Source organism: Phascolarctos cinereus, unplaced genomic scaffold (genome assembly GCF_003287225.1).
Source record: "Phascolarctos cinereus isolate Bilbo 61053 unplaced genomic scaffold, phaCin_HiC Scaffold_8;HRSCAF=390, whole genome shotgun sequence".
NCBI lineage: Eukaryota > Metazoa > Chordata > Mammalia > Diprotodontia > Phascolarctidae > Phascolarctos > Phascolarctos cinereus.
The window spans coordinates 4,640,724-4,660,990 of record NW_027556291.1 but is presented as its reverse complement, the minus strand read 5'-3'; the positions used below and the strand labels follow the sequence as shown (position 1 = coordinate 4,660,990).

General features: G+C 44.0%; 1 protein-coding gene across 1 annotated transcript in view; it reads left to right on the top strand.

Annotated features, from left to right (window-relative positions):
• LOC110203443 (uncharacterized) overlaps positions 1-19,214 on the top strand; it is a 34,117-nt gene extending 14,903 nt beyond the window's left edge. Inside the window, exons 2-7 of the mRNA XM_020979946.1 lie at positions 9,997-10,298; positions 14,008-14,081; positions 16,735-16,914; positions 17,253-17,311; positions 17,781-17,866; positions 18,816-19,214. Of these exons, the coding sequence (XP_020835605.1) occupies positions 9,997-10,298; positions 14,008-14,081; positions 16,735-16,914; positions 17,253-17,311; positions 17,781-17,866; positions 18,816-19,038 (924 nt within the window). The 3' untranslated portion in view covers positions 19,039-19,214. The remainder of the gene's footprint in view (positions 1-9,996; positions 10,299-14,007; positions 14,082-16,734; positions 16,915-17,252; positions 17,312-17,780; positions 17,867-18,815) is intronic.
• The last annotated feature ends 1,053 nt before the right edge of the window (positions 19,215-20,267 follow it).

The window sequence follows — 20,267 nt, the reverse complement described above, 5'->3', positions numbered from 1 at the left end:
AGAATTACACAAGACCTAGCAGTGGCTACACTAAATGACTGCTGGTCTTGGAACACAACATATCGAAGAGCAAAAGAACTGGGGTTGTGACCAAAAATATCATACCCAGCTGTGGTGTAGGCAATGATGAGCTGATTTGATTTAGAAGTTAAGTATAATCCAGAACCAAAAAAACCAAAACAAAACAAAATTAGACATTCAGTGCATTGACAAACTTCCGGGAATTTGTTGCGAAAAGACCAGAACTTAATAGAAAATTTGACATACAAGATCCAGGAGAAATATAAGGTAAACATCAAAAATCAATGACAGGAGATTCAATAAGGACAAATTGTTTACTTTTTATATGTGGAAATGTAAACTGTATGCCTAAGATTGTCATTAGTCATTGGGTAGTGCAAAAGAAAGATTGAAATAGAGCTGAGTATCATGTGATTCTAAAAAGCAAAATGGTGTAGGAAAAGGCAAAAAGAGTAATTATCTCATACAAATGAAATGTGAGAGGAAGAACTGATACAGAGGAATCAGATGGGGAAGGAGGGTTGGTAGTGCTGGAACCCTACTCACATCAGATCTGTGTGAAAGAGAGAACAACATATACTTTTAGAAGGGTATAAAAGTCTTCTAAATTTATAAAGAAATAAAAGTGTGAGGGAACAGGATAAGGGGGGTATAGAAAGGTGTGCAGATTAATGCGAGTGGGTTAAAGAAGGAACAACATATATACCTACAAGGACATAAAAGTCTTCTAAATTCAGAAAGAAACAAGAGGGTAAGGGGATAGGGTAAAGGGAAAGAATAAAGGAGAGATTCTTGGAGGGGGGTAGGTTAAGGAATAGGAGGGCAAGGTAGCGGGTAGAAGTAAAGCAGAAGAGTGAGAAGGGGTAGGAATAAAGTGAGAAGGACAGTGAGGGAAAATAGGAAGGAGAAAAATGTACAAGTAATTATAGCTTAGAATGTGAATGGAATGAATTTACTCATAAAATGGAAACTGATAGTAGATTAGAAATTTGAATTCAACAATGTTATTTCAGGAAATGCTATAAAAATGAGAGATACACACAAACATAAAATAAAGGTCAGAAGTAGAATTTATTATGTAAAAAAGCAGGGGTAGTAATCATGATTTCAGACAAAGTTAAAGCTAAAATAGATTTAATCAAGAAAGAAAAATAGGGAAACTACAATATGCGTCAGCCATATTTGTTATTACAATATTGTTTTAGACCATTTAAAATAACTAGACAGTATAAAAAACCTGAGAGTATACCTGCCAAAGACACACAGAAACTATATGAATATAAACACAAAACACTTTTTATACAAATAAGGTTAGATCTAAATAATTGTAGTAATATTTATTGTTCATGGGTAGGTAAAGTCAATATAATTTAAAATGACAGTTTTACCTAACCAATCTATTTATGTAATGCCATCCCAATTAAATTACTAAAAATTATCTTACTGAGTTAGAAAAAAATAATAACAGTGTTCGTTTGGAAGAGCAGAGGATCAGGAACTTCAAGGAAACCAGGGTAAAAAGATGTGAAGGAACCAGATTCAGTAGTATCAGACCTCAAATTATATTATAGGGTGAGAACATTGTTGAAGTGTAAATTGGATAATTTTGATTATTTTAAATTAAATTTTTCTTGTATAAATAAAACCTCTGCAGCCAAGAATAGAAGGAATGCAGAAAATTGGAGGGAAAAACTTTCATAGACAATCTCTCAGATAGGATGTAATTGAGGTGGAATATTGCTGTGGTGTAGGAAATGATGAGCTCATTTGATTTAGAAAAACATGGAAAGACTTGGACTTATGAAGGGAGATGTTATCCATCTTCAGAGAAACAGATGACAAGTGGAAATATGCATAGTACACTTTTACATATATGTGTATGAGTATATATGTGCATACATGTGTATGTTTATAGATATCTATGTATATGTATGAATGTGTGTATGCACACACACACACACACACACACACACACACATACATACATGTCCGAGCTTAATTGTAGCCTTCTGGGGGGGAGTGGAAGCAGGGGAAAACAAAGTAAAAAGTGCACAGCAGAGAACAAAGGAAAACCTACAAGGAAGCACAGAAAAGCTGGGCAGCTTTGAAAACAATGTATAGTCTTTATTATATAGGTTTTCTTGAAATGGAAATTAATTGTTTAAACTGAATCCTCACATATTCTGCTGTGTACATGGCAATGTTTTTTTTCTTTTCTTATTTTGTATTTAAATTTAAAATACATTTAAAAACTTAAAAGAAAAGAAAAACCTTTGTGAAACTTTTTGGACTGTATTAACTTCAGAGGATAGATATCCTTGGCTCAAGAAGAATCCTTTGATTTCAGCACTTTGCATGGGCTTAGATTGGCTGTAGAAAATCAATACCTTTACCAAATAGCTTATGAGCACATTTGAGCAGACCCTGAGAGTCAAAAATTCAGCTTTAAACTTGAAAAAACCATTGGCTTTGACTTCCATTTCTACATACATGTCTATGAGTTTTGATAAGCAGAAAAGGCCATCTCCTTATGAAGGCGCCTCTACAGGGAAGGAGTTAGGGTCCTGGCCCTGACTCCCAGCACCACACACACTCCTGACTTTTCCCAAGTAAAGCAGTGAGGGAGCAATAAATTGGAATGAGTTTAGAGAGCTTAGCCATGGTCCAAGGGAACACCCTGGAGAATGGGGGGGAAGACTAAAAACAGCCTTGCCACTGAATGGACCTCTTCCTTCCCATTAAGTTTGGAAATAAAATGCATAACCGCGTTGTTGATACTGTTGCCACTCATGTGGTAGTAGGCACTTCTAAGTTGCCCACAACACAAGAGATGATTTTTTTAAAAATTAAAAATCTTGCATGAGGTTAATGTAATCAATAAAGTTTCATAACTAAATCAACTCTCCCTGATGTCTGTAATTACTGCAATTCTTATGCTAAACTCCCCTTCCCAATAAACAGGGACTGACTTCCACTGATCCTTTCATTAGATTTTTGCATTGGGAGATAACAGTTTTAGATCAGGCAGGACAAAAACTACCAGTTTCAAAGACATAGAAAAGACATAGTTTCCCCTCTATTTTCTCAGTCCTGTCCAGGTTGACATTGCAGTGATAAGACAAACAAGAAAGAAAGGATATCTTTTTTTCCCAGTTTGCAGAAATTTATGGTACTGAAAACTAATTAGAGACTATTTTTGTAACTGAAATGTAATATCTTTACCATAAATTTCCAAATTATGGTTTGAATGTTTTAGCAAATGGTGAAATATCATAATGGGTTTTTTTTGTTTCAGCCCCTAGGTCTAAGATTACATGCAAATAGTACCTAAGACCCTCTGTTTCAATTCCTTAACATTTTTATTTAAAGTTTTGAGTTCCAAATTCTACTCCCTCCCTGAGACAGTAAGCAATCAGATATAGGTCATACATGTGCAATTGTGTAAAACATTTCCATATTAGTCATTTTGTATAAGAAGACTCAAATAAAAGAAAAAGAATGAAAGTGAAAAATAGCATTGTAAGCAACAAAAGATCCATGAAGCTATTGGTGTACCAGAAACAACAACTTTTTATTAAAGGCTTAACAAGGCCAGGTGGCCTATGTGTGGGCACACCTTACAGAAGCAAGAGCAAAGCTTTTTTTTGCTGTTGTTGTTTTTAGGCAATTGGGGTTAAGTGACTTGCCCAGGGTCACACAGCTAGTAAGTGTCAGGTCTGAGGTCACATTTGAACTCAGATCCTCCTAACTTCAGGGCCCATACTCTATCCACTGTGCCACCTAGCTGCCCCAAGAGCAAAGCTTTTTATCCCTATTCCTGAAACACAGTTCCCTTGTCTGATTTCCCCATTGGCTGGGTACTACAGAGGTTACAGCCTGTCCAAAGCACCTAATTGCCCTATGTGAGTCTCCGCCTCTTATTACATCTCCCATTCCCCATATTTATTTGGTTATTAGGGTTCACTTCGGTCTCTTCATCTAGTAGGACCAACCCCCTTACACAAGGTGTTATGCCACAGCCTACAGGTGTCAATACCCAGCAGCTTCCATACCCTGATGAGTGACATGCAGAAGCAATATTCCCAACCACATTTTCTACATCATGCTTCAGTCTGTACTCAAACGATGTCAATGGCGATTCTTTCCCTGGAGATGGATAGTATGTTTCATCATTAGTCCTTTGGGATGGTCTTGGATCATTGTATTACTGAGAATAGCTAAGTCATTCACAATTCTTCATCAAACAACATTGCTGTTACTGTGCTCAGTGTCTCCTGGTTCTGTTTATTTCACTATGTATCATTTCATGTAAGTCTTTCCAGGTTTTTCTGAAATCATGCTGCTTGTCATTTCTCATAGAACAATAATACTCCATTACAATCATATACCACAGCTTGTTCAGCCATTCCCCAATTGATGGGCATCCCTTTAATTTCGAATTCTTAGGCACCACAAAAAGAGTTGCTATAAATAGTTTTGTACGAATAGGTCCTTTTCCATTTCTTTGGATGTTAAGACCCTTTTTATCACTCTTCCTCCATCTCCAGCATGATAGATTCATTGCTTTAGTAGAATAGAATTTCACTGCCAAGAGAATGTTAAGAAAGTCTTAAAGTAACAGAAAAAACCTGCAGTCTGCAGACTTGAACCTTTATCTGGCGCTTAAGTGTCACCTTATTAACTCTTCTTTTCACCTTGGAAAGAAGGAGGCTTGTGAAGGGAGCAATGTGAAAATAAGCAAAATTTAATTTTAAGAGGTTTTACCTTTCTGTTGTTATTTTCTTCTGTCAATGACTTACCAAAACTTAATTGTTTAGGAAAATTAGAAACAGTCACCTAAAAGAAATAGGAATAGACAATACAACCCAAAACATAGAACTTCTGCGATTGGTGCAATATAAGAAAATTTATAAAGGAGAGATTCACTGAAGTGTTAGATTGGGATAAGATTGAGAAAGATGAGAGGGACTAAGAAAGTAGTCTAATCAGAGTATATAAGTAGAGAGGCAGTTTCAAAATTTGTAGACCTTTAATCAAAGTCCACAAAAAAAAGAGAAGAGAGGGAAGGGTTTTTTTGTTTTTAATCGTTGAAATAAGGATATGAGACTCTTTCTATGCCTGTAAATTTGTTAATACCATTTGGAGAAATGCCTGTTAGATTAAATTTTGAAATTTCTCATGATATTTGATGTTTATTTCACTAATTTGTATTTTTTTTTTTTGGCGAGGCAATTGGGGTTAAATGACTTGCCCAGGGTCACACAGCTAGTAAGTGTCACCACCTAGCTGCCCCTGGATATTCTTTTTGATATGAAAATAGCTATAATTATGGAGTACAATTTAAAATTGGCAGTATTCTATTCAGTTACAACATTTACAAAGAAAATGTAGGAATAAATTTGCAGCATGGAATTGAGTATCTCTTATTAAAATTCTGTGCTTGAAGGACCATTAGAAGGGTTTGTTCCTGTCTTTACATAGGGCATATATATATTCATGAATATCATTAAGTTTGCAATTTTCATATCCTAGGAGAGCCTCATGGGCCCCAAAAGAGGGAGGCAAAACTGCTAACACAAATCTTTTGGGAGTAGAGTAACTGAAAGTAATGGGTCCAATAATTTGAGGTGCTGGCAGCTAATGGCCCTTGGGAAGATTGAGATTTTGAATGATACTATTTGTAATTGTAAATCCAGATTGGATTGATTGAGTTTTGTCCTAAACTAAATCATTATGTGATCTCATCTAGTTAGGATGTGTTCTCCTATTAGGAGAATTGTGATGTTTGACCTACCAAAGGTACCTCAGGCCTTAATACAAAATACACTTTTAATATTAAACATTAGGGCAATATGCTTATAAACTTCATGAATAAGAATTGAAAGTATAATTAGATCCAAATTACTTTATAATGATCTCTGAATGCAAACAGTATAGAATATTCAATTGATAGATTAAATGATTTTCTATGTAAGATAATTAAAAAATACATTCAACTGCATTGATGTCATTTGTCTGGCAATAAATTTCATTTCATGTTTAAAGATCCATAATGCTGCTTGTGTTATTGTTAGGCTTCTAATCTTTCTTGTATTGTGATATTTGGCAAATCATTGTAAAAGAAATGCTATGAATTTGAAAAATGGTTACCTAGAGAGTTATGTAATTGTATTCTTAGAAAATTAACTTCCCTTTTATTCTGGATGCTGTTAGATCAACTTGAGCTTGTAGAGAATGTGGTCATGGGCCGGAGTTGAGTTGGTAGGAATAGTAACAACTGCCAAACTTACCCCCAAAATCTCTCCCACAAAGGGACTATAGAAAACATTAAATCAAATTCTGAGTGTGAAAGCCAACAAAAATCCATAGCATGTCATTTTTCCAGCCCAGGTCAGCTGAGGACTTGGAAATCAGATTGAGGAAAAATAATTTAAGAATTATTGGACTACCAGAAAATGTGGTTGCAATGTTTGAAAACTGTTAAGTATTTAATTGGATATATTTTGCTTTATAATAATAATAATAACAGGAAAAGTACAACAGACCTTGTAATTTCTCCTTATTTGTGAAATTCTTTGAAGATTTGTCAAGTTCCTTGAGACCTTCTATTTGGGCAAGGTCATAAAATCTTATAAGCCTGGAAAAGTAGTTGCTGAAAGATTATTGTGAAATTCTTAGATAATGCAGTGTTTTAATGAGGAACTAGGACATTTCACAGCCAAAGTTGGGGGGGGCTTGCAAGTTTGTTTTATAAGAACTTATATTTTGATCTAATGAATTGTTTGGTCACTGATTATCAAAATTATAAAATCTCACCTTTAATAGTATGTATTAAAAAAAATAGTATGTATTGAAGTTACACATTTAAGCCAACTTAGTTTTAACAGACCCTAGGATTTAAAGATTTTACTTGCGCCTTAACAGTTAATATGGAATACCTTCAGATGTGGATATCTGTTAGCCTGGAAGCTGACCATGGTCAGTGTTTTTCTGGGTTTTGAGTGAATTATCATATATGCACTGCATGAATGTAATTCTTTTCTTAAATCCTAATGATTGAATTTTGCTTCAGGATATCTTTAAACTTGGAAGGAAGAATAAGACAAGACCTTGTACTTAATGAGTATTAGAGGTAAATGTCTTTTATTGTTAACTGTTATTATAACAAGTTGATAAAATAATAAGAATAATAAATAATAATAATTGTACCTAGCCATATGCTGTCATTAGTGAAACTTGCTATTTGAGGTAACATTTCTTGGAACCGTAATTTGATACTGTTCCAAGTTTGGACTTCAGGTATAATTGTCTGAATTCTCATTAAGTTAATAATCCTCCATTCAAGAGAAATGTTATGAGGTGCTCAAAGAGAGTATGATCTGAGACTGCTATGGGTGAATGTCTGTGCTTGGAAAGGCTGAGAAGATGGCCTTATGAAGGAAGTTGCAAGATTCCCTTGCCTCAGTTTTCCCTTTGTGCTATTTCCTTTCTGAACAGCAAATTTTCCTAGCTGGTCAATCCTGAGTCTTGCTGTGATGCTCAGTGAATATTGTGGATTTTTGTTGTATGTTTGGCTGTTACAAAATAAAAGTTAACTATGACTCTTACCTGGAATCAAATCAAAGTAAGGAAGCTTTAGTCTGATATACTTAGGTCAGTCTGTGCTCTAGAAGGGACAGTGTCGATATTGTTATAACCATGTCCCTCCATTTTCCTTTAATAGCAAGTTTCTATAACTGTGGCGGGCAAATTGTAAAGGTGTTACACACACACACACACACACACACCCACCCACCCATGGTGTTGTAATACTCAAACATCCCTGAGTTAATATAATAGGATGCAAGTGTGAAAGACTTTATTGCTTTTATTTTTACTATTCTGAAGTTGTGGTCACTATTTGTTTCATCTTCTTAACTTAAGTCCTCAGGCTTGCTGTCCATTCTCTTTTTAATAATTGTTTATTTATGTGTAGCACCAAGTCTTCACAATACTACATCTTTTTTAGGTGATGTCGTGATATTTGTATATCTGTATCTCCTCAAAGGAGGGATAGGACAAAGGTATAGTGTGATAAATATGTCAAAGTCTTATGTAAATTTTAAATTTTAATGGATTTCACTTTGAGAAAAGCAACAAGATAAAACTTTTTTCACTAAGAACTAGAATATATGATTGGCTTTCAAATATCTCTATTAAAATGATAAAAGGACAAAGAAATGTGATATTCCTGGTACCATATATTTAATTTTTCTTTTGATCCTGAAGGTAATTAAGAACAAGACTGGAAAAGTAGAGCAAAGTACTGAACTTCCTTCAGGTCCAATTAAATATACACACTTTAATTATTTTCATAAAAAAAAATTTCTTTTGTCTAGAATATATAGGGTTTGACTTTAATTTAGTAATTTTCTGTAATTCTCAAAATGAATTAAGGATTTCACATGTAAGATTATATAAGGAAAGTTTTAAATTGTGTTTTTTTTTCAGGGAGGCAGTTGGGGTTAAGTGACTTGCCCAGGGTCACACAGCTAGTGAGGATCATGTGTCTGAGGCTGGATTTGAACTCAGGTCCTCCTGACTCTAGGGCTGGTGCCCTATCCACTGAGCTACCTAGCTGCCCCTAAATCGTGTTTTCTTTTTTTTCTGTTCTGAAGTCTATCTGATAATATTAAAAGAAAGAAGGACTCATTTCACAAGTCGGAACTCCATGGATTCTTTTGAAAATGCTGCTTTTATCTTGTACATAGTATTATCCGTATCATATGTAGGTTTCCGGGATAGAAAGGGCAAGTGGTATGTCAAAACTCAAATTCTCAGAATCTTCCAACTTAGTATAGCTAGCATAGTTTCATGTTCTGGCTCTGTGGTTAGCTCTTGGGCAGTTTATTAGCTGAGTGACTCTGGGCAAGTCACTTAACCCCAACCGCCTCACCAAAAAAAAAAAAGAGGGCTAGCTCTTTAAGGCTTGAATTGTTTTTCACCACTACTGGAAGAGCAAATTGAAGATGCTGTGTTAGGCTTTGCTGATTTGTATCAAGTCTTATCACTTTCAGCTTTTAGCAGCATTATTTAGGGAACCTCAGCAATTGAGTAAGAACCAGAGCTGCTCTGGGAATGCCGCCCATTCAGAATCCCCAGGGCAAGATGGCTCCCTACAAATATTTCTCCTCCCTTTGGTTAATGAGGGTTTCTTTGTCTTTCTGGCATAATTGGAAACTCCATAAGCTTAGTCCTGCCTCTCCTTCAACACAACCCCTAACGCTTCCCAGAAGGAGGGGGGGAGCAGATCTTTTTCCAGCCCCAGTTGGCGGGCTCCCGGGCTAACCCTCTTGCATGCACGCCTCACTTTGGGGTGGGCTAACCCCGTTGCATGCATGCCTCACTTTGGGTGAGCAAGCCTCCTTGCGTGCATGCCTCACTTTGGGGTGGGCTAGCCCCCTTGCATGCATGCCTCACTTTGGGTGAGCAAGCCTCCTTGCGTGCACGCCTCACTTTGGGGTGGGCTAGCCCCCTTGCATGCATGCCTCACTTTGGGTGAGCAAGCCTCCTTGCGTGCACGCCTCACTTTGGGGTGGGCTAGCCCCCTTGCATGCATGCCTCACTTTGGGTGAGCAAGCCTCCTTGCGTGCACGCCTCACTTTGGGGTGGGCTAGGCCCCTTGCATGCATGCCTCACTTTGGGTGAGCAAGCCTCCTTGCGTGCATGCCTCACTTTGGGGTGGGCTAGCCCCCTTGCATGCATGCCTCACTTTGGGTGAGCAAGCCTCCTTGCGTGCATGCCTCACTTTGGGCGGGAAGACAGGCTAGGGACGGGAAGGGGAAGGGAGGCTTGGGAGGCCCCTCCCCCCACCAGTTTTTCCACTACAGGTTAATAGCCTGTCGGTTAGAAATGATTAATTTCGGGCCTGAGCACTACAGCCACGTCCCCTGCAAGCGCCTCACTTCTTTTCCTTAAGTCCCGTTTGCTTGGGAGGCTCTACCGGCTCCGGGCTCGGGCCCATCCCCCACCTCACCGGCCCCTGCCACGTGTCCCTCTTTGAGCGGGAACTTGAGGCTCCACCCCCGGAGCGCTGTGGGCAGCCTCAGTGTTGAGCCAGGCTCGAGAGAGCGAGGTCGTTCTCGTGCTTCTCGGCTGTGCAGGGTGGCCTTCGGGATCCTGAGGTGGCAGCCCGTGCTTGGCTCAGTGCAGGGGCATCTTTTGGGGGCCGAGCTGCCACTGCCGAAGGTCACGTTCGGCGCCTCCGAGGAAGCCGCACGACCCACATCGAGATCCAGGTAAATTCCCTGGGAGGGAGGCAGCCGTGGGGTCCCGGCATTGAGTGGGTACGAGGCAGGTGCCCAGCGAGGTTGGGCAGTGGGCTCCGTTCTTGGGGCGGCAGCAGCAGCAGAATGACTCCGATTCCCGGCCTCTTCTTCCCGACCCTCCACAGTTTGTAAGGCTTGTCTTCTCGGCCCTCCTGCCCCCCGGTCTTCCTCCAGCGAGGCGGCCATGATAGCTAGAATGTATATGTCGTTTCACGGTTTGCGAGTGTGACCTCATTTCATTTTTGCAGCAGCCCACGGAGGCAGATTCTAGTATTGGCGCCATTTTATGGAGGAGGTGAACGGGCGAAGAGACTTGCCCAGAGTCATAATTGAGTCCACGTCTAGCGGTCTGCTCGCTGGGAAGCGAGGGTGGCGCCATCGTGCGCAGAGCGTTAGGCTCGCCGTCCGAAGACGCATGTTCAAACCCAGCTTCAGACGCTTCGCGAGCTGGGAGGCCTTCAGGAAATCACTTCGGCTCTATTGGCTTCATTTTCCTCGACTGTAAAACGCGGATAACAATAACATCACCATCATGGGCGGCATTAACAATAATAGGGCAATGTTTGGGAAAAATGCTTAGCACGTAGTTGGCGCTAGCTACATGCTTGTTCCCCTCCCTTCTAGCGGCTTCCTAGTACGTGAGCTGGAAATGAGGCCAGTCTAGGGAGCTCCAAGAAGATCAGACTGGTCACCTGGAGCCCATGTGCCTTCATGTACGTTTCCATTCACGTACGCCTAGGAAAGCGCTTCCCCCTCTCCCCGACTTCTGCTCCTCCCCACCTCCCCTCCCCTTTCTCCTCATCTCCCCCCTTCTCCCCCTCCCTTTCTGTTCTTCTCCCTCCCTCTCCCCTCCTCCCCCTCCCTTTCTGTTCTTCTCCCGCCCCTTCCCCCCCTCCCCTTCCGCTGTTCCCCTCCTTCCCCCTCCCCTTCCAGTCCTGCCTCCTCCCCTTCTACCTCTCACTCACCCCTCCCTCGCCCCCTCTCCCCACTTCCTCCCCTCCCCTTCTGTTCTCCCTCCTTCCCCTTCCCCCCTCCCCTCCTCTTCCCCTCCTTCCACTCTTCCACTTTCCCCCCTCCCCTCCCTTTGCCCCTCCCTCTCCCCACTTCCTCCCCCTCCTCACCCACTCTTCCTCCTCCCTCTCACCCCTCTTCCATTTCTCCCCTCCACTCCTCACTCACTCCTCCCACCCTCCTTGCCCCTCCCTCCTCCTCCCCTGAACTTTCCTTCCTCCCCTCCCTCTCCACCCCCCTTTCTTTCCCCCTCCCTTTTTTCTCCTCCCCCCTTGCCTCTTTCCACCCGTTCTCTTTTCTCTTCCCTTTTCTCTTCCTCTCTCCTCCTGCCCCCCCCCCAATTTCCTCAGCCCTTCTGGTTCCCAGCAGGCCAGTGGCAGAATATGTGCTTTCAGGGATTTTCAGTAGTACTTGCCAACTGCTGATCTTTCTCCCAGCTCCATACACCCCTTCTTCTTTTTACACTTCCTATACTACATATAATACAGCATAATATAACATAATATGATATAATGCATTCTTATAACATTAGAGGCCTATTCACTGAATGGGCATTGCTTCACTCAAAGTGAGAATCTGAAAAGACCTTAGCTTCAAAAGTCCAAGGTCTCCCACAGCATCCAGGCTCATCTACAGTCATCCTGATGAACACCTGGCCACTGGACCCAGATGACTCTGGAGGAGAAAGTGAGGCTGGTCACTTTGCATAGGGTACCCCCTCCCAATCCAGTTTAATTGCAAGTCGTGTCATCACCTCTGTGTTGTTATGGTCCTCTTTGAGAACAAAAGACAAACCACAGAATACCACTTCCCCTGGTTAATGATCTAAGCTCAGTTTAGAAATGGAACGAAGAGGAGGGCTGTTGCTTTAGTCCAAGTGACCTGGATGCAGAATTCGGCTCTTCTCATTAACAGATATGGGATTTCATAGGTGCGAGAATACTCCCTATTGGAACACAGATTGTAAAGACAAGGTTTCTTCCAGGTATAGTTTCTAGTATGGTGTTGCTTCTGCTGAGAACATGCTTCACCTCAAACAGGACATCAGGCAGTTCCGTGGGTAATGCAGCCCAGCACATTCTGAGTGGAGGTGACTTTGAGCCTTAGCCCCAGCACCTGAGGCTAGTGGGCGTAGTTCATGAACCTCTTCAAAATCTTGCCAACTGTGATGTGCCATATGAGGGAGATTGGAAACTTACCAATGACTGGCTGGCCCCGAGTCCCTGAAATCAAAGAGCTAAAAGCTGGAGTAGAACTTGCCCAGACTGGGGCAGTGTGAGAGAGTTCAAAGTCTTGGGGCACAGTCTCTGTCCATGAGCAGCATCCCAAGTGGCCAGTCACTGAACCACTGTAGGAAAGAGCTCTTACACGACTGGAGACAAGAGAGTCGCGAGCTATAGCAGGGCTAGTTCAGTTTCCATCTTCTACAAATTCTAGAATCGAAGTGTATGTTCTGAGCATTTAGCAGTCATTGCTTCCTTTCTAGGGGCCAGCCCGTATAGGTTCACTAGGAGTAAGTTGGAAATCATAGAATTTAGAGTTGCCAGGAGTGTTTGAGGCCAATTAATTCCACCCCTTTGTTTTCATGCCATGCTAACTTCCTTTCCTTGTTTTTCCCCTAACAGGGTGACCTAGACTGTCTTTCTATAGCCATAGCATATCTGGATTCCAACCAAGCATTCACCAGGGGCTCTTGTGGAAAAGCTGGAGAGATAGATGTGTGCTGCAGACTTTGGTTAGATGGCTCGGTGGCTGTTGAGTAACTGGTGTCAATCAGTAGATTAGCTGCTACCTTTGGGTCTTGTGCTACAGGGCTCTGTCCTCAGCCCTTCTCTGTTGGACATTTTTATCAATACAGGAAGGCATGAAAGGTGTGTCGGTCCAACTGGCAGGTGATAGACAAAGCTGAGAGGGATGGTTATGAAGAACTTAGGTGACTCAATGAGAACCCAGAAAGGCCTCGACAGGCCTGGATGGTGACCCCAACCCAGGAGCAGTGCATGCCTGAGGTTTAAAAAGAGAAATCAGCCGTCTCAGCTGAGGAGCCCTGTGTTCCAGCAGACTGTGTCACGAAGACTTGAGGGTTTTCTTACGACTGCCACGAGGTCAACGTGTATCCACAGTGTGAGATGGCAGCCAAACCCTCTGCTGTGATCTCAGGCCACATCCTTCGAAGTGTGGTGTCTGCAGAGTGTGTGTGTCTTTGAGTGTTCAGGGCAGAGGGTTTCTGGTTAGGAGAGAGAGTGTCATGGGTAGGCATCGTGGGGCCAGAGGCCCAGGCCCTCTTGATTGTCTTCCTTCTCTTTTCCCTTCCTCCTCCTGTCTTCTTCGGCACACTAACACGGAGGGGTCTTCCTCTACTGGTCAGGAGAAGTCTAGCCTGGGGAGGCCCATGGTGCATTTTGAACTGGGCCCCTTTTCCCAGGTAGAACTATGAACGATCTGATGGCCCTGGGAGCTTCGGGGCTCCTGCTCTGGAATCTTCTGAGTCATTGGAACGCTGGCACTTGTCTGTGCCACTTGCTTGAGATGTTGAAACAGAGAGGAGGATTTGGCAAAGAAAAAGAGTTGGTCATTAGAGCCCAATGACCACCTAGTTGGTGTGGTCACTGATCTCAGCAGTCTCAGGAGAGTTGATGAGTTACCCTCATTTCATTCCCTCACTCAGGGGGAATCAATCAGCCCTCCCCACCAGACACTTCACCAGGACCAGAGAGATGGAAGCTGGTCCAAGGACTTCAGGTGAGGGTAAAGGGGTGAGAGGAGCCAAGGAGGCTCCTGGGAAGGCCCCTAAATGGGGAGAGATTTGAAAGAGTGAAAATGTAGTCCCTGGTGGTGGGTTGTGGGTGGAGGGGGAGAAAAAAGTAAGGGGTGAGGGAGCTCAAGAGAAAGAGGAGGCTGGAGAAGGGGAGAGCTTTGGAAAATGGCCCAGGTCTCTTTCCCTAAGAACTTGGGGAGACGACTATATCCCACCCATGACTGGTCCCTCCGAGACTTCCTGTTGGTGATCACTCACACCCACACTACTCTCACAGGAGTGGTCCAAACCATTGAGCTGAGGTTAAATGGGGCCTCTTGATAGCACATGGGTGTGGGCTTTAGAGGGATGGACCTTTTCAGGGATGTCTTGGGGAAATGGGGTTGGAGGAGATGGAAGAGATCATTTGGGGCCAGTGAAGAGGGACTGAAATCCTGGGGATCTAGCTGATGGCGTAAGAGATGGTGTGTTTGGGGCATAAGAGATGGGGCGTTTGGAACTGCCTCTTTAGTTCCGGACTCCAGGCTGGGTGTTTTGGACAGCCCCAGCATCAGTCTGGGAAAAGCTTTGATTTCCTCTCTGACCTGTCAGAGATCAGGGCAGATTAAAGGCATTGAAGGTAAACCAGAGCTCCTAGAACTTGCTCCAGTCAAAGCCCCTGGGCCTTTTGCACTCACCTGATTCTATCCTTGATATTATCATAAACCTTGTCATTGTTTGCCAGTTGCCTCATCCTCCAGTAGCCATCAACTTGTGGTGCGATATTGGATTCATTGTCAGCTGGTTTTCATGATCTGCCACCCTGAGCTCTATAGTGCACCGCAGAGCTCTAAACCTCCCAGAGTGCCTTGAGTGCATTTAGCTCCACTTCCCCTGCCGTTCCTGGCACCAGGTCTCACATACAAGAGACTAGAGGACGATCCTTTGTCCATGTCCCTTACAAGCCGGTCTTCCTCCCCACTTCTGTGGTGGTTCTTGCTTTGGGAGGGTTTTAAAGAGACTTTGTTTCTCTATCTCACCCAGCCTGGAAGTGTTGCAGCTCCTTGCAGGCTGATCTGAATACTGATCGGCATTAACCTGCTCAGTTTTTCCAACCAGTGCTGGTTCACTCCTCTAATTTAGGCAGCCTGCTGGCCCTCCCCTCCCAGACTTAGTGGAGCCCCTGGTCTGCTTTAGTCCTCGGATGGCCTAGAACTCCTGAACTCGAGTGATCCTCCCCAGCAGCACGGCCCACAGCTTTATGTTCCTGTTGATTTTTGAGTTGGGGTGCTCTGCCCTCTACAGCTTAGCTCTCTCCATTTGTCTCTGAGTTGGCTTCCATTCCAAAATGAAATGGGAAGGTGAGGCAGGGAAGTATTCAGTCTCTCAGTGTTTTCATTCAGTAAGGGTGTGGTATGGTGAACAGGACTCTGCCTCTGGAGTTGGAGCATCTGGTTCAGAGAATTACTCTTGGTGTGGCCTTGGGCAAGTCACTTCCCCTGTGTAGGCCTCAGTTTCCTCAGCTGTAACATCACAACTTTAGGTGGCCTTTGAGGGTCTTTCCAGCTTCAGGTCTGTGTTCCCAGTCAGGATTCCAAAGAAATTGTCTGTGATCTTTGTGAAAGTAGCTGTTGGGAGTAGAGTAAATGGACCCAAATCTGTGTGGGGTAGACTGAGAGAGAGGATTGGTCTTGGAGGGAGTTGAGACACAGTGACCCTAGTGAGCATGTTCAAGGAGCATGGAGGGAATATGGATCCTAGATCTGGAGAAGAAATGATAATAATGACAAGCCAGTCTACTTGAATGGACTGATTCTGAGACAGGAAACTAAGAAGCAGGAGGACAGTATTTACCGTGGTGACAACAGAATGTCCACTTAAAATAATCACCTGACAGCCGAGCTCAGACTTGTGAGAATGACCAAGAGGCCCAGAGAACAGTGGGTGCGGAAGGTTGGGTTTGCTGTTTGGCCGGTTTTGCCAAAATTTTTATTGTTTATGAAGAGGAAAGGAGGAAAGCAGGTATATGGGGAAATGGCAGTGCAGTAACACCCAAAAGGCATTATGAAAACCTGAGACAATAATGTAAAGTGCTTCCCTTAATTCCATTTCTTTGTGGCCTTTGTGGGTACATTTTAAATGAAGTCCTGATTGGCATTAACCTTTAGTGTGAGAATAATAAAACAATTTTTGTACCTTGGTTTTGGTAGAAGAATGTTTGATCCTGAAGTAATTCTCCCCTAATTTCCTTTAGTCCAGAGCTTCTTAACCTGGGGTCCATGGATAGACTTCAGGGGGTCCATGGGGAAAAAGAAATGAATCTTTTGTTTTCCCTGATTTCTAGCCAATACTAAGCTTTTCCTGCAGCTGTGAACCCAAGCAGAAACCATTACTGTGGCTTCCCATGACTGCCAGGGGGTTCACCCCTGCTTTAGCCTGTCTTCCTCATAGTGGTCAGGACATCTCCACCTCACAGAGGAGAGTTCAGGGAGCCAAAAGTCCCCTTACTCCCTGACCCTGTGGTTGGAGGGGGCGGGCTGGTGTAGCCTGGAGCTTGGCTTCTGTGGCACTCACAGTGTCTGTTTGTGCAGTAGAGGAGGCAGAGATTGGGGGAGTGACTCACCCTGTGGTCTCTGATACCCCTTCTTCTTCTTCCAGCCAGTGAACAGGCTGCTCCGACGAATGGGAGAGGCCCTGACTCAGAAGGGAGGCAGGGGAAGAAAAGGAAGAAATATAAATGGACGGTGACTGAAGTGGGAGATACTCGGATCAAGATGAAGAGGACAAGAGTGGGTGGCTTCAGGTCCAAAGACCTTGCAGTCTTCTACGAACTTCTGCGTGAGTGCTTGCCAAATGGAGCTCTGTTGATTGAGGAGCTAACTTGGAGTCCCATGTAAATGGGAAAGAGTGCCCAGGGCGGGGGGGTGGGGGGAGGGTGATGGAGTCAGCTGTGGAGGTGAAAGGGCTCCCTCCAGCTGCTGGGGTCCCCCTGGAGGATGGCCTCTTCCTCTCTATTGATGGGATTGCCTTGGAGTGCCCACACGACCTTGGCGTGATTCCATGGCCCTTGATTTCCCTACAAAAGCTGTTTGTCCCCACTGTTGGAGGGTAGTCTGGGGTTCAGCCTGCCAGGAAACACCAGTGACACGAGGACAACTTGTCCTTTTCCTCCCCAGATGATCCAGTCATTGAAAACTTCCTCAATACTGATGTGAGATACTATGCCAATGATGAGGTAAGCTCAGTCCCCAGGGTTGAACCAGTGTGGGAAAACAGAAGGCTGGGAAGACAAGCTGTGGTCCCCGGGTAGCGTGGAGCCCTCCTTCAGACCTGCCTCTCTCTTCCTAAGGAGAGTTAGTGCTAGAGCATGTACATGAACTCAGGGAGGTCTCGAGGCCAGGCCCCACAAGGCCTCCAAAGGGGCGAAGAGGGCCTTGAGAGTCTTTGTTGGCGTGGGCTATGTCTGCAGAACTGGGAGTGCCCAATCCTACCTTTGCCTACAGACAAGGAGTCCTCTTTCATGGGACTCCATTTGTCCTTGCTGGGGTGGCTCAGTCCTCCTGTGCTTACCCACCCCCACTTAGTACCCCCAGTAGACCACCCTGTTCATTCTGGCACCCAGAGTTGTCATTCTGTGTGACATCTTTCTGTGGATGGGAACCTGCCTCTGTGCTCCTGACCTCTTTTCCTTCTGCTTTGAGTAGAATCTCTTGGCTTTGATAGCAAAATATTTTGGCCGCTTGGAATTCATTAAAGAGTCTTTCAGCATGATCCATGTTTTCCTGGCACTGTGAGTACCTCTAATGGACTTTGGGTGGTGGGGTTTTTTATTTTGTTTTGTTTGGGGGTAGGGTGGGGGAGGGGAGTAGGATTTATCCTTCCAATTCCAAAAGACTCTTGAGATCCCAGGGCCCCGAGACGGGTATGGGGGTAAAACCAACACGTTTCCAATTGGAGCCTTGGGCCTCTGGCATATGTTGTATCCAGTGCCCCCAGAACTTAGCCATCTGTAGAGATGTAGCCCAGCCCTGTGTCTGTGGACCTTAGACATGTAGGCCTTTGGGCCAACCCTACATCCTGCCCCTTTTTATTTCAGGGTGGACCTGTGATTTCATGGGAGTAGGGCACTCCCAGTTTGGGATTCTTTCTACCCATGCAGATTGGCAACCTTCCCCCCTCCTCCCCACACTTACACATGGCCATAAAGGGTTTCCTGTGGCGCTGGGAGGTTCAGTGGTTTGATCATGGGCCCTCAGCCAGGGTGTGTTAAAGGCCAGAATCGACCTTGGATTTTTCTGACTCTCAGGCCAGTACCCTTTCCACTAGGCAGCACTGCCTGGTCCCTTAAAAAGACCAGAATAGTACTGCTGTCTTCACAGCCAAGACTAGAAAGGCCTCTGCTTTTCATAGCCAGCCTTAATTAGTCTGTACAGTGGGAAGGGAGAGAGATCCTGGGACACCTTCTGCTCTCTGTGACTCTTTGTCACCCTACCCTGGGTCTGAGAGCCTGTCCATCCACCCTCCTTGAAGAGAGGAGCAGCCTGTTGTATTCTGGGTGGACAGGCATTCTCTCCTGTTACGAAGGGCTCAGAGGTTCTCAGCTTTGAGCTGGGCACTTGGTGCCATGATCCAGGGTGAGCATGATGGAGGAAGAGAGGGAGGGAAGGAAGGAAGGGCTGGATTAGAGTCTGGGGCCTGGCCTTTCACCCCTCAGACTGTTTCTTCTTTCACTCGGACAGTTACGCTGTCAGTCAGATGGACACATTGGACCTGTCATACGAATGGCTCATCTTTCCTGCCCTTTTTGAAAGTAATTGGTACGAAGAAAGCTTAAAGAAATTCTGGCCATTGCAGATTGAATTTCTTAATTCCATTGATTGGAAAGCTTGGGTGAGCCAGGAAATCGATGAAGAGATCAATGGTGAGGGAAGTATGCCATCCATTCTGTGGAGACACAAATAAAGAGACGACAGCATGCCATCCAGGAATTCATTGTCCAGAAAGTCTGTACTCATACAAGACCGATGGGCTACAAAGTCATTTTCATAGATCCATGTTGGTGTTTTCTAAAGGCTAGGGCACGTTGTCAGCCTATAAAAATGTTTCATAATTCATTCAATAAACATGTATTAAGCCAATGCAGTGCATCAGCTCATTTCAGCCTAGAGATAAAGCCATAGAAAGTCTTCGTTCGTTGGGCAGGGGGTTGGAGCATAATAAACCTGAGGTGGTGTCAGTGTTGACGCATGTTGCCTGAAAAGAATTGGGTTTTTTGGGGGGTCAGTTCTTCGTATTTATAATAGCAACAAAAGCCTGAGCAGTATCATTTGCAGATTTAGTAAATGGATGGTCTGTTTAATATAAATTGGAAGGCCTTCCTGTGCCCTAGGTAGATAGACTGCTGACCTGGTCGTGGAAGCTGCATTCCATCATTCCATATTTTTAAAAGGAGATTATAGTTAAGGGGAAGATAAGCCAGGATGAGGAGGTGTAGGAACAAACAGGCATCCTATCTACAGATGAGAGTGTTGCATTAGAATTCCATCGATCTACTATACTATTAGACTTAGGATTCTGTAGGGGTTGGCATCAGTGCCACCTTCCCTCGTCACTTGGAAGGGGAGGTTCCCTTCCTCCCCCGAATACTTGGAACAAAACAAACCGTCAGATTAACAAGCAAACACATCTATCTAAGCAAAGAGTAAACAGGAACTAGGAAGTTATGCAGCCTAGAGGAAGATACACTAGAGAAGAGCTTGTCAACTGGATAGGAGAGAAAAATTGCAGCTCGACGAAGGGGAAATGGCGTTCTTCCCACTCTCTCTGCTTGCTGGCTCCGGAAGTCAAAGATCGTGCTGGGTGCTGGCTTCTCTAGATGCCTGTGCTTCAAGGAAATCTGCCATTGGCCACTGAAATGTTTGCCTGCTCTCTCTTGGCCCAGCTTTCTCTTGAACTCCTACCTCTGAGGTCTCTTCCATCAGCCTCTCTCAAGCATGTCTCAGGTAGCACACACAAATCCCATGCCGAGGCTGGAGTGGGCTCACAGCACTCCGGACAGAAAAGTCACTCAAAGTACCCATACTCTTGCTGCAAACTGAGTCTTTGCTGCGTTGCACCCTGGACCTCTCCTGCCTCTCTCCAGCTTCTCTGTCTCCTCTTTGTTGCTTCTTCCTCTTTTTCTGCTCTTGGCT